The sequence below is a fragment of the Rhinoraja longicauda genome, unplaced genomic scaffold, assembly GCF_053455715.1.
Source record: "Rhinoraja longicauda isolate Sanriku21f unplaced genomic scaffold, sRhiLon1.1 Scf000380, whole genome shotgun sequence".
In the NCBI taxonomy this organism is placed as follows: domain Eukaryota; kingdom Metazoa; phylum Chordata; class Chondrichthyes; order Rajiformes; family Arhynchobatidae; genus Rhinoraja; species Rhinoraja longicauda.
In genome coordinates, this window is record NW_027601597.1 from 93336 (window position 1) to 106085 (window position 12750).

Consider the following 12750-nt stretch of genomic DNA (forward strand, 5'->3'; position numbering starts at 1 on the left):
CCGAGGACCCATGAACCAAGGACCCATGAACCGAGGACCCATGAACCGAGGGCTCATGAACCGAGGGCTCATGAACCGAGGACTCATGAACCGAGGACCCATGAACCGAGGACCCATGAACCGAGGACTCATGAACCGAGGACTCATGAACCGAGGACCCATGAACCGAGGACTCATGAACCGAGGACCCATGAACCGAGGACCCATGAACCGAGGACCCATGAACCGAGGACTCATGAACCGAGGACACATGAACCGAGGACCCATGAACCGAGGACTCATGAACCGAGGACACATGAACCGAGGACCCATGAACCGAGGACTCATGAACCGAGGACCCATGAACCGAGGACCCATGAACCGAGGACTCATGAACCGAGGACCCATGAACCGAGGACCCATGAACCGAGGACTCATGAACCTGTGGACTGATGAACTGTAGACGATGAACTGTGGACTGATGAACTGTGGACTGATGAACTGTGGACTGATGAACTGTGGACTGTGACAGCAGGGGGACAAACATTCTGGCAGGCAGGTTTGCTAGTGTGACACCTGTGGCTTTAATCTAAGTAGTGGGGGGGAGGGGTTAACAAATTGTGAATATGAAGATGAGGTAAAAGGGAATACAGGAGATATTGCAAAAGACTCTCGGAAGAATGGGAACAGAAGTTCTAGAGTGGAAAAGAAATTAAGGGCAGGGCCAATTGTGAACGATGTGAGAGGGGAGGTAAATACAGAAGTTAAAGTGTTGTACTTAAATGCGCGTAGTATAAAAAATAAAGTGGATGAGCTTGAGGCTCAGTTAGTCATGGGCAAGTATGAAGTTGTAGGGATCACTGAGACATGGCTACAAGAGGACCAGGGCTGGGAACTGAATATTCAGGGGTACACAACGTATAGAAAAGACAGACAGGTGGGCAGAGGGGGTGGGGTTGCTCTGATGGTAAGGAATGATATTCATTCCCTTGCAAGGGGTGACATAGAATCAGGAGATGTTGAATCAGTATGGATAGAAATGAGAAATTGTAAGGGTAAAAAGACCCTAATGGGAGTTATCTATAGGCCCCCAAACAGTAGCCTCGACATAGGGTGCAAGTTGAATCAGGAGATAAAATTGGCGTGTCAAAAATGTAATGCTACGGTGGTTATGGGAGATTTCAACATGCAGGTAGACTGGGAAAATCAGGTTGGAAATGGACCCCAGGAAAGAGAGTTTGTAGAGTGCCTTCGAGATGGATTCTTAGAACAGCTTGTACTGGAGCCTACCAGGGAGAAGGCAATTCTGGATTTAGTGTTGTGTAATGATCCTGATCTGATAAGGGGACTAGAGGTAAAAGAGCCATTAGGAGGCAGTGATCACAACATGATAAGTTTTACTCTGCAAATGGAAAGGCAGAAGGGAAAATCGGAAGTGTCGGTATTACAGTATAGCAAAGGGGATTACAGAGGCATGAGGCAGGAGCTGGCCAAAATTGATTGGAAGGAGGCCCTAGCAGGGAAGACGGTAGAACAGCAATGGCAGGTATTCCTGGGAATAATGCAGAGGTTGCAGGATCAATTTATTCCAAAGAGGTGGAAAGACTCTAAGGGGAGTAAGAGACACCTGTGGCTGACAAGGGAAGTCAGGGACAGCATAAAAATTAAGGAGAGGAAGTATAACATAGCAAAGAAGAGTGGGAAGACAGAGGATTGGGACTCTTTTAAAGAGCAACAAAAGTTAACTAAAAAGGCAATACGGGGAGAAAAGATGAGGTACGAGGGTAAACTAGCCAATAATATAAAGGAGGATAGCAAAAGTTTTTTTAGGTACGTGAAGAGGAAAAAAATAGTCAAGGCAAATGTGGGTCCCTTGAAGACAGAAGCAGGGGAATTTATTATGGGGAACAAAGAAATGGCAGACGAGTTAAACCGTTACTTTGGATCTGTCTTCACTGAGGAAGATACACACAATCTCCCAAATGTTCTAGGGGCCGGAGAACCTAGGGTGATGGAGGAACTGAAAGAAATCCACATTAGGCAGGAAATGGTTTTGGGTAGACTGATGGGACTGAAGGCTGATAAATCCCCAGGGCCTGATGGTCTGCATCCCAGAGTACTTAAGGAGGTGGCTCTAGAAATAGTGGAAGCATTGGAGATCATTTTTCAATGTTCTATAGATTCAGGATCATGTTCCTGTGGATTGGAGGATAGCAAATGTTATCCCACTTTTTAAGAAAGGAGGGAGAGAGAAAACGGGTAATTATAGACCAGTTAGTCTGACATCAGTGGTGGGGAAGATGCTGGAGTCAATTATAAAAGACGAAATTGCTGAGCATTTGGATAGCAGTAATGGGATCATTCCGAGTCAGCATGGATTTACGAAGGGGAAATCATGCTTGACAAATCTACTGGAATTTTTTGAGGATGTAACTAGGAAAATTGACAAGGGAGAGTCAGTGGATGTGGTGTACCTCGACTTTCAGAAAGCCTTCGACAAGGTCCCACATAGGAGATTAGTGGGCAAAATTAGGGCACATGGTATTGGGGGTAGGGTACTGACATGGATAGAAAATTGGTTGACAGACAGAAAGCAAAGAATGGGGATAAATGGGTCCCTTTCGGAATGGCAGGCAGTGACCAGTGGGGTACCGCAAGGTTCGGTGCTGGGACCCCAGCTATTTACGATATACATTAATGACTTGGACGAAGGGATTAAAAGTACCATTAGCAAATTTGCAGATGATACTAAGTTGGGGGGTAGTGTGAATTGTGAGGAAGATGCAATAAGGCTGCAGGGTGACTTGGACAGGTTGTGTGAGTGGGCGGATACATGGCAGATGCAGTTTAATGTAGATAAGTGTGAGGTTATTCACTTTGGAAGTAAGAATAGAAAGGCAGATTATTATCTGAATGGTGTCAAGTTAGGAGGAGGGGGAGTTCAACGAGATCAGGGTGTCCTAGTGCATCAGTCAATGAAAGGAAGCATGCAGGTACAGCAGGCAGTGAAGAAAGCCAATGGAATGTTGGCCTTCGTAACAAGAGGAGTTGAGTATAGGAGCAAAGAGGTCCTTCTACAGTTGTACCGGGCCCTGGTGAGACCGCACCTGGAGTACTGTGTGCAGTTTTGGTCTCCAAATTTGAGGAAGGATATTCTTGCTATGGAGGGCGTGCAGCGTAGGTTCACTAGGTTAATTCCCGGAATGGCGGGGCTGTCGTATGTTGAAAGGCTGGAGCGATTGGGCTTGTATACACTGGAATTTAGAAGGATGAGGGGGGATCTTATTGAAACATATAAGATAATTAGGGGATTGGACACATTAGAGGCAGATAACATGTTCCCAATGTTGGGGGAGTCCAGAACAAGGGGCCACAGTTTAAGAATAAGGGGTAGGCCATTTAGAACGGAGATGAGGAAGAACTTTTTCAGTCAGAGGGTGGTGAAGGTGTGGAATTCTCTGCCTCAGAAGGCAGTGGAGGCCAGTTCGTTGGATGCTTTCAAGAGAGAGCTGGATAGAGCTCTTAAGGATAGCGGAGTGAGGGGGTATGGGGAGAAGGCAGGAACGGGGTACTGATTGAGAGTGATCAGCCATGATCGCATTGAATGGCGGTGCTGGCTCGAAGGGCTGATTGGCCTACTCCTGCACCTATTGTCTATTGTCTATTGTCTATTGTCTAACTGGTGAACTGTGGACTGATGAACTGTGGACTGATGAACTGTGGACTGATGAACTGTGGATTGACGAACTGTGGACTGACGAACTGTGAACTGACGAAATGTGGACTGATGAACTGATGAACTGTGGACTGATGAACTGTGGACTGATGAACTGTGGACTGTGAACTGGTGAACTGTGGACTGATGAACTGTGGACTGATGAACTGTGGACTGATGAACTGTGAACTGGTGAACTGTGGACTGATGAACTGTGAACTGATGGACTGATGAACTGTGGACTGATGAACTGTGAACTGATGAACTATGGACTGATGAACTGTGAACTGATGGACTGATGAACTGTGGACTGATGAACTGAGACTGATAAACTGCGGACTGATGAACTGTGGACTAGTGAACTGTGAACTGATGAACTGTGAACTGATGAACTGTGGATTGATGAATTGTGGACTGATGAACTGTGGACTGGTGAACTGTGGACTGATGAACTGTGGACTGATGAACTGTGGACTGATGAACGGTGGACTGATGAACCGTGAACTGTGGACTGATGAACTGTGGACTGATGAACTATGGACTGATGAACTGTGGACTGATGAACTGTGGGCTGATGAACTGTGGACTGTGAACTGGTGAACTGTGGACAGATGAACTGTGGACTGATGAACTGTGGACTGATGAACTGTGGACTGATGAACTGTGGACTGACGAACTGTGAACTGACGAAATGTGGACTGATGAACTGATGAACTGTGGACTGATGAACTGTGGACTGATGAACTGTGGACTGTGAACCGAGGACCCATGAACCGAGGACCCATGAACCGAGGACTCATGAACCGAGGACTCATGAACCGAGGACCCATGAACCGAGGACACATGAACCGAGGACTCATGAACCGAGGACCCATGAACCGAGGACCCATGAACCGAGGACTCATGAACCGAGGTCTCATGAACCGAGGACTCATGAACCGAGGACGCATGAACCGAGGACCCATGAACCGAGGACCCATGAACCGAGGACTCATGAACCGAGGACCCATGAACCGAGGACCCATGAACCGAGGACCCATGAACCGAGGACTCATGAACCGAGGACCCATGAACCGAGGACTCATGAACCGAGGACACATGAACCGAGGACCCATGAACCGAGGACTCATGAACCGAGGACTCATGAACCGAGACCCATGAATCGAGGACTCATGAACTGAGGACTCATGAACCGAGGACCCATGAACCGAGGAGTCATGAACTGAGGACTCATGAACAGTGAACTCATGAACAGTGAACTCATGAACAGTGAACTCAGGAACAGTGAACTCAGGAACTGTGAACTGGACTATGACCATGGACTGTGAACGATGAGCTGATGAACTACGACCACGCGGTGGGTTGAGACCCCGGTCTTACCTTGGTGGCCACAGCAAAGACACACGGTCGGCAGATCCAGCGGGTGTGTGCGGGGGAGTCCGTGTCGATGGGGGGTGCGTGGCACTGCTGGTGATACCCTGAGAGAGCGAGGAGAGAGAGAGAGAGAGAGGGCTGATCATCAGAGCCAGGCCCAGCCCAGAAACAGCACGGTGGCGCAGCGGTACAACTGCTGCCTCACGGCGCCAGAGACCCGGGTTCCATCCCGACTACGGGCGCTGTCTGCGCGGAGTTTGCACGTTCTCCCCGTGGGTTTACTCCGAGATTTAGCGTCGACATCCACACTCCAAAGACGAGCGGGTTTGCAGGTTTATTGGCTTGGCGAAGGTGTAAAATTGTCCCCAGTGTGTGTAGGATGGTGTCAGTGTGCGGGGATCGCTGGTCGGTGCGTAATCGGTGGGCCGAATGGCCTGTATCCACGCTGTATCTCTTTTTTTTTCTTTTTTTAAAAATATTTTATTTCAGTTTTAACAGAACCCATACGTTATACATTTTACATTCCTTAGTAAACAATAGTCACTGACCTATAACTTCGATTATACACGTATTGTTCTGTATTTTTCTCCCCTCCCCCCCACCCCCCCCCCCACCCCCCCCCCCCACCCCCCAGTTCAAAAGAAGGAAAAAGAAAAAGCAGAAGAAAGAAAGAAAAAGAAAAACCTGGAGTCCCGAGGGAGTCACTTCCGAGTAATTTCTTTTTAAATTCTTGTTAGGTATCAAAGCAATCCTGAATTTAACTACTTCCTATTCTTAATCCTAGCTTTGCCATGAATGGGTTCCACACCTTCAAAAAGAAGTCATATCCATTTCTCAGATTGTACGTTGCTTTTTCTAATGGGATACAACTCCGCATTTCTGCATGCCATCTTTCAAATCTTATTTCATTTTGTTCTTTCCATGTGACCGCAACACATTTTTTTGCTACTGCTAATGATATTTTGAGAAATCTTTCCTGATGTTTATCCAAACTTAGCTTTGGTATTATTCCTTTTGTATCTCCTAGCAAAAACAACCTTGAATCCATTGGTATGATCTTGTCACGCTGTATCTCTAAACTAGACTACACTAAATGCCCAATGCAGTGTAGAAGCAAGGATTTAATGCCGAGGCTCTATAATTTGGAAGTGGAATCGGTTGTCAGGAAGGCAAACGCAATGCTAGCATTTATTTCGAGAGGACTAGAGTACAAAAAACAGGGATGAAATGTTGCGGCTCTGGAAGGCCGCATTTGAAGTGTTGTCAGCCATTTTGGGCCCCGTATCTGAGGAAGGAAGTGCTGGCTCTGGAGAGGGTCCCAGAGGAGGCTCACAAGAACGATCCCAGGAATGAGTGGCTTCCGTTCAGTTCAGTTTATTGTCACGTGTACCGAGGTACAGTGAAAAGCTTTGACATGCGATGAGCCTTTGACGGCAGTGGGCCTGTGCTCGCTGAAGTTTAGGAACAGGCCCTTCGGCCCATCATACCCATGATGCCATTGTCATCAGTCACAGCAGCAGAATGAGAGGCACAGATGAGGTAGATTTTAGATTTTAGATTTAGAGATACAGCGCGGAAACAGGCCCTTCGGCCCACCGGGTCCGTGCCGCCCAGCGATCCCCGCACACTAACACTATCCTACACCCACTAGGGACAATTTTTACATTTGCCCAGCCAATTAACCTACATACCTGTACGTCTTTGGAGTGTGGAAGGAAACCAAAGATCTCGGAGAAAACCCACGCAGGTCACGGGGAGAACGTACAAACTCCGTACAGACGGCGCCCGTAGTCAGGATCGAACCTGAGTCTCCGGCGTTGCATTCGCTGTAAGGCAGCAACTCTACCGCTGCGCCACCGGAAAACCTTCCCCCCCCCACCCCCCCACCACTCTCCAAAGGTCAAAATGTGAAAGACTTTGATCCTGACTACGGGCGCTGTCTGTACGGAGTTTGTACGTTCTCCCCGTGGGTTTTCTCCAGGTGCTCCGGTTTCCTCCCCCCCTCCAAAGACGTGGAGGTTCGTAGGCTAATTGGCTTTGGTAAATTTGTAAATTGTCCCCAGTGTGCGTGGGATAGTGTTAGTGCGCGGGGATCGCTGGTCGGCGTGGACTCGGTGGGCCGAAGGGCCTGTTTCCACACTGCATCTCTAAACTAAACTAAAGGAGATAGGTTCAACAGCATCATGTTGGGCATGGACACTGCGGGCCGAAGGGCCTGTTTTCCGCGCTGTATCTTTTAGTTTAGTTTAGTTTAGAGATACAGCGCGGAAAAAGGCGAATCCGCGCCGACCAGCGATCCCTGCACACTAACACTATCCTACTAAGAAATACTGAGAAAAATTTACATTTATACCAAGCCAAATAACCTACAAACCTGCACGTCTTTGGAGTGCGGGAGGAGACCGGAGATCTCGGGGAAAACCCACGCAGGTCACGGGGAGAACGGACAAACTCCGTACAGACAGCGCCCGTGGTCGGGATCGAACCTGGGTCTCTGGCGCTGTAAGGCAGCAACTCTACCGCTGCGCCACCGTGACCGCCCCTGTATCTCGAAACGAATCTAAACTAAAAGCAGGTTAGTTTAACTTAGCATCATGTGCAGTGCGGGCTCGGTGGGCCGAAGGGCCTGTTTCCGCGTTGTATCTCTAAACTAAACTAAAAGGAGATAACAGACACACAACGCTGGAGTAACTCAGCAGGTCGGGCAGCATCTCTGGAGAGAAGGAATGGGCGACGTTTCGGGTCGAGACCCTTCTTCAGACTGAGAGTCAGGGGGGAGGGAGGCACGGAGATAAGGAAGGGCAAGGTGTGGAAACGAGAGATCAAAGGTGATGCGCTTAGGGAAAATGTGTAATTTGTGTAACTTGGCACCGGGGGCAGTACGGACTCGGTGGGCCGAAGGGCCTGTTTCCGCGCTGTATCTCTAAACTGAACTGAAAGGAGATTAATGTAGGTAACTTGGACCCGGGGGCAGTACGGACTCGGTGGGCCGAAGGGCCTGTTTCCGCGCTGTATCTCTAAACTGAACTGAAAGGAGATTAATGTAGGTAACTTGGCCTCGGGGGCAGTACGGACTCGGTGGGCCGAAGGGCCTGCGTTCTACGTTACCTGTCCTCACCTTGATTGCACTTTCCACAATTAACGATCAGGTTGGTCTGGGTGGGGGTGGAATCGCCACACAAACAGCAAACACCTTCCATGCCAGGGAGAGCAGCTGGAAGCACAGAGACACACACTGTGTGAGAAACACAGACAACTGGTGCAGGAGGAGGCCACTCGGCCCTTCGAGACAGCGCCGCCATTCAATGTGATCACGGCTGACCGTCCACAATCAGTACCCCGTTCCTGCCTTCTCCCCATATCGCCTTGATTCCGTTAGCCCTAAGAGCTGAATCTAACTCTCTCTTGAAAACATCCAGTGAATTGGCCTCCACTACCTTCTGTGGCAGAGAATCCCACAGATTCACAACTGAAAAAGCTTCTCCTCATCTCAGTCCTAAATGGCCTCCCCCTTATTCTTAAACTGTGTGACCCCCTGGTTCTGGATTTCCCCAACATCGGGAACATTTTTCTTGCATCTAGCCCGTCCAATCCTTTAAGAATTGGATACGTTTCTGAGGGAGGGAGAGGGAGGGGGGTAGAGGGGGGTAAGGGGGAGGGGAGGGGGGAGAGAGAAGGGGGAGAGAGAAGGGGGAGAGAGGGGGGGAGGAGAGGGGAGAGGAGAGGGGGGGAGGAGAGGAGGGGAGGAGGGGGGGGAGGAGGAGGAGGGGAGGAGGGGGGGGGAGGAGAGGGGGGAGGGAGAGCGGGGGGAGAGAGGGGAGGAGAGGAGGGGGGGAAAGGAGGGGGAGGAGGGGGGGCAGAGGGTGGGGAGGAGAGGCGGTGGGAGAGGTGGGGAGGGGGGGGGGAGTGGGGGGGGAGGGGGAGAGGGGATGTTGGATACTTACGGGGATAGATGTCCTTCCACATCTCCCAGAACTCGGAATTATCCTCAAAGCGAACCAGGCATATCTGTTTCCACGGTCCACCTGTGTGTGGGGTCACAGACGGGCGGACATGTGTTAGTTTAGTTTAGTTTAGAGATACAGCGCGGAAACAGGCCCGGGAGGTGGGGTGGGACGGCGTGGGGACAGGGTGGGGTGGGGTGGGACAGGGTGGGACGGGGTGGGGGTGTAAAGGGGGTGGGATGGGACGGGGTGGGGACGGGACGGGGTGGGGTGGGATGGGGTGGGGTGGGGTGGGGCGGGGTGGGATGGGACGGGGTGGGGTGGGACGGGGTGGGACGGGGAGGGTTGGGACGGGGTGGGGGTGGGACGGGGCGGGATGGGGTGGGGGTGGGGACGGGGTGGGACAGGGTGGGGTGGGCTGGGACGGGGTGGGGTGGGACGGGGTGGGACGGGACGGGGTGGGGTGGGACGGGTGGGGTGGGACGGGGTGGGACGGGACGGGGTGGGACGGGAGGGGTGGGGTGGGGTGGGGTGGGGTGGGGCGGGAGGGGTGGGGTGGGACGGGGTGGGACGGGACGGGGTGGGTGGACGGGGTGGGGTGGGACGGGGTGGGACGGGACGGGGTGGGGTGGGACGGAGTGGGGGACGGGGTGGGGTGGGACGGGGTGGGGTGGGGGTGGGACGGGGTGGGGTGGGACGGGACGGGGTGGGACGGGGATGGGTGGGGTGGGGTGGGACGGGGTGGGGTTGGGTGGGACGTGGTGGGGGACTGGGGGTGGGGTGGGACGGGACGGGGTGGGGTGGGACGGGGGTGGGACGGGACGGGGTGGGACGGGGAGGGGTGGGGTGGGGGTGGGGTGGGACGGGGTAGGGTGGGGCCGGGTGGGACGGGACGGGGTGGGGGTGGGACGGGGTGGGACGGGGAGGGGTGGGGTGGGGACGGGGAGGGGTGGGGTGGGACGGGGTGGGGTGGGACGGGGAGGGGTGGGGTGGGACGGGGTGGGGGTGGGACGGGGTGGGGTAGGGTGGGACGGGGAGGGGTGGGGGTGGGACGGGGAGGGGTGGGGTGGGGTGGGACGGGGTGGGGTGGGGGTGGGACGGGGTGGGGGTGGGACGGGGGTGGGGGTGGGACGGGGAGGGGTGGGGTGGGACGGGGGTGGGGTGGGACGGGGAGGGGTGGGGTGGGACGGGGTGGGGTGGGACGGGTGGGTGGGGGTGGGGGACGGGTGGGTGGGGTGGGACGGGTGGGGGTGGGGTGGGACGGGGAGGGGTGGGGGTGGGACGGGGGGAGGGGGTGGGGGTGGGACGGGGAGGGGGTGGGGGGGTGGGACGGGGTGGGGTGGGACGGGGGTGGGGTGGGACGGGGTGGGACGAGGAGGGGTGGGTGGGGGTGGGACGGGGAGGGGTGGGACGGGGTGGGGTGGGACGGGGGTGGGACGGGACGGGTGGGGTGGGACAGGGCGGGGTGGGGCGGGGTGGGGTTGGGTGGGACGGGGTGGGGTGGGACAGGGCGGGGTGGGACAGGGCGGGGTGGGACGGGGTGGGGTGGGGTGGGACGCGGTGGGGGGGGTGGGACGGGGTGGGGTGGGACGGGGTGGGGTGGGACGGGACGGGGTGGGGTGGGACGGGACGGGGTGGGGTGGGACGGGGTGGGTTGACGGTGTGGGTTGGGACGGGGTGGGGTGGGACGGGGTGGGGTGGGACGGGGTGGGGTTGGACAGGACGGGGTGGGACAGGGTGGGGTGGGGTGGGATGGGACGGGGTGGGACGGGGTGGGGTTGGACAGGACGGGGTGGGACGGGACGGGGTGGGGTGGGACGGAGTGGGGACGGGGTGGGGTGGGACGGGGTGGGGTGGGGTGGGACGGGGTGGGGTGGGACGGGACGGGGTGGGACGGGGATGGGTGGGGTGGGGTGGGACGGGGTGGGGTTGGGTGGGACGTGGTGGGACGGGGTGGGGTGGGGCGGGGTGGGACGGGACGGGGTGGGGTGGGACGGGACGGGGTGGGACGGGGAGGGGTGGGGTGGGGTGGGTGGGACGGGGTAGGGTGGGGCGGGGTGGGACGGGACGGGGTGGGGTGGGACGGGGTGGGACGGGGGTGGGACGGGGAGGGGTGGGGTGGGACGGGGAGGGGTGGGGTGGGACGGGGTGGGGTGGGACGGGGGAGGGGTGGGGTGGGACGGGGTGGGGTGGGACGGGTGGGGTGGGGTGGGACGGGGAGGGGTGGGGGTGGGACGGGGAGGGGTGGGGTGGGGGTGGGACGGGGTGGGGTGGGGTGGGACGGGGTGGGGTGGGACGGGGTGGGGTGGGACGGGGAGGGGTGGGGGTGGGACGGGGTGGGGTGGGACGGGGAGGGGTGGGGTGGGACGGGGTGGGGGTGGGACGGGTGGGTGGGGTGGGACGGGTGGGTGGGGTGGGACGGGTGGGGTGGGGTGGGGACGGGGAGGGGTGGGGGGGGACGGGGAGGGGTGGGGTGGGACGGGGAGGGGTGGGGTGGGACGGGGTGGGGTGGGACGGGGTGGGGTGGGACGGGGTGGGACGAGGAGGGGTGGGGTGGGGTGGGACGGGGAGGGGTGGGACGGGGTGGGGTGGGACGGGGTGGGACGGGACGGGGTGGGGGTGGGACAGGGCGGGGTGGGGCGGGGGTGGGGTTGGGTGGGACGGGGTGGGGTGGGACAGGGGCGGGGTGGGACAGGGCGGGGTGGGACGGGGTGGGACGGGACGGGGTGGGGTGGGACGCGGTGGGGGGGGGTGGGACGGGGTGGGGTGGGACGGGGTGGGGTGGGACGGGACGGGGTGGGGTGGGACGGGACGGGGTGGGGTGGGACGGGGTGGGGTTGACGGTGTGGGTTGGGACGGGGTGGGGTGGGACGGGGTGGGGTGGGACGGGGTGGGGTTGGACAGGACGGGGTGGGACAGGGTGGGGTGGGGTGGGATGGGACGGGGTGGGACAGGGTGGGGTGGGACCGGGTGGGGTGGGATGGGGCGGGTACAGGAGGGGACGGGATTTGAACCCACCTTGCGGACCTTGCCTAGGTACAGCAGCCCATCGCTCCAGCGTGCCAGCACGTCCTGACCCACCCACAGTCGCGGGTGGGCACCCTGGGGGGCCCCTCGGCCTCTCCTCTTGCCCGCCGACACCCTGGGGCGGCTCCGCTTGCCCCTTGACCCTCCTCCCATCAGCCTCCATGGTGCTGGGTGGGCGAGGAGGGACTGCTGAGGGAAGGAGAGACACTCAGCCTCAGAACTGCACGAGGGAGAAACAGGACAAAGATCACAGAGATAAGCCCACTGTAGTCTAGCCCAGCCCAGTCCACGTCTAGCCCGAGTCTCGTCTAGTCCTAGTCCAGTCTGAAGAAGGGTCTCGACCCGAAACGTCACCCATTCCTTCTCTCCAGAGATGCTGCCTGACCCGCTGAGTTACTCCAGCGTTCTGTGTCTACCAATCTAGTCTAATCCTCATCCGGGTCCTAAAATGGACACAAAATGCTGGAGTATTGCATACAGTTTTGGTCTCCTAACCTGAGGAAAGACATTCTAGCCTAGAGGGAGTACAGAGAAGGTTCACCAGATTGATCCCTGGGATGGCGGGACTTTCATATGAAGAAAGACTGGATAGACTGGGCTTGTACTCGCTGGAATTTAGAAGACTGAGGGGGGATCTTATAGAAACATATTAAATTCTTAAGGGGTTGGAGAGGCTAGATGCGGGAAGATTGTTCCCGATGTTGGGGAAGT

At 56.5% G+C, this 12750-nt stretch overlaps 1 protein-coding gene across 1 annotated transcript in view; it reads right to left on the minus strand.

Moving 5' to 3' along the window:
• The window catches only part of LOC144590895 (PHD finger protein 1-like), a 53861-nt gene extending 41659 nt beyond the window's left edge, over positions 1 to 12202 (minus strand). The window contains exons 1-4 of the mRNA XM_078395258.1: positions 12031 to 12202; positions 9013 to 9093; positions 8187 to 8282; positions 5075 to 5172 (exon numbers count right to left, since the gene is read on the minus strand). Of these exons, the coding sequence (XP_078251384.1) occupies positions 5075 to 5172; positions 8187 to 8282; positions 9013 to 9093; positions 12031 to 12202 (447 nt within the window). The remainder of the gene's footprint in view (positions 1 to 5074; positions 5173 to 8186; positions 8283 to 9012; positions 9094 to 12030) is intronic.
• Positions 12203 to 12750: the final 548 nt, after the last annotated feature.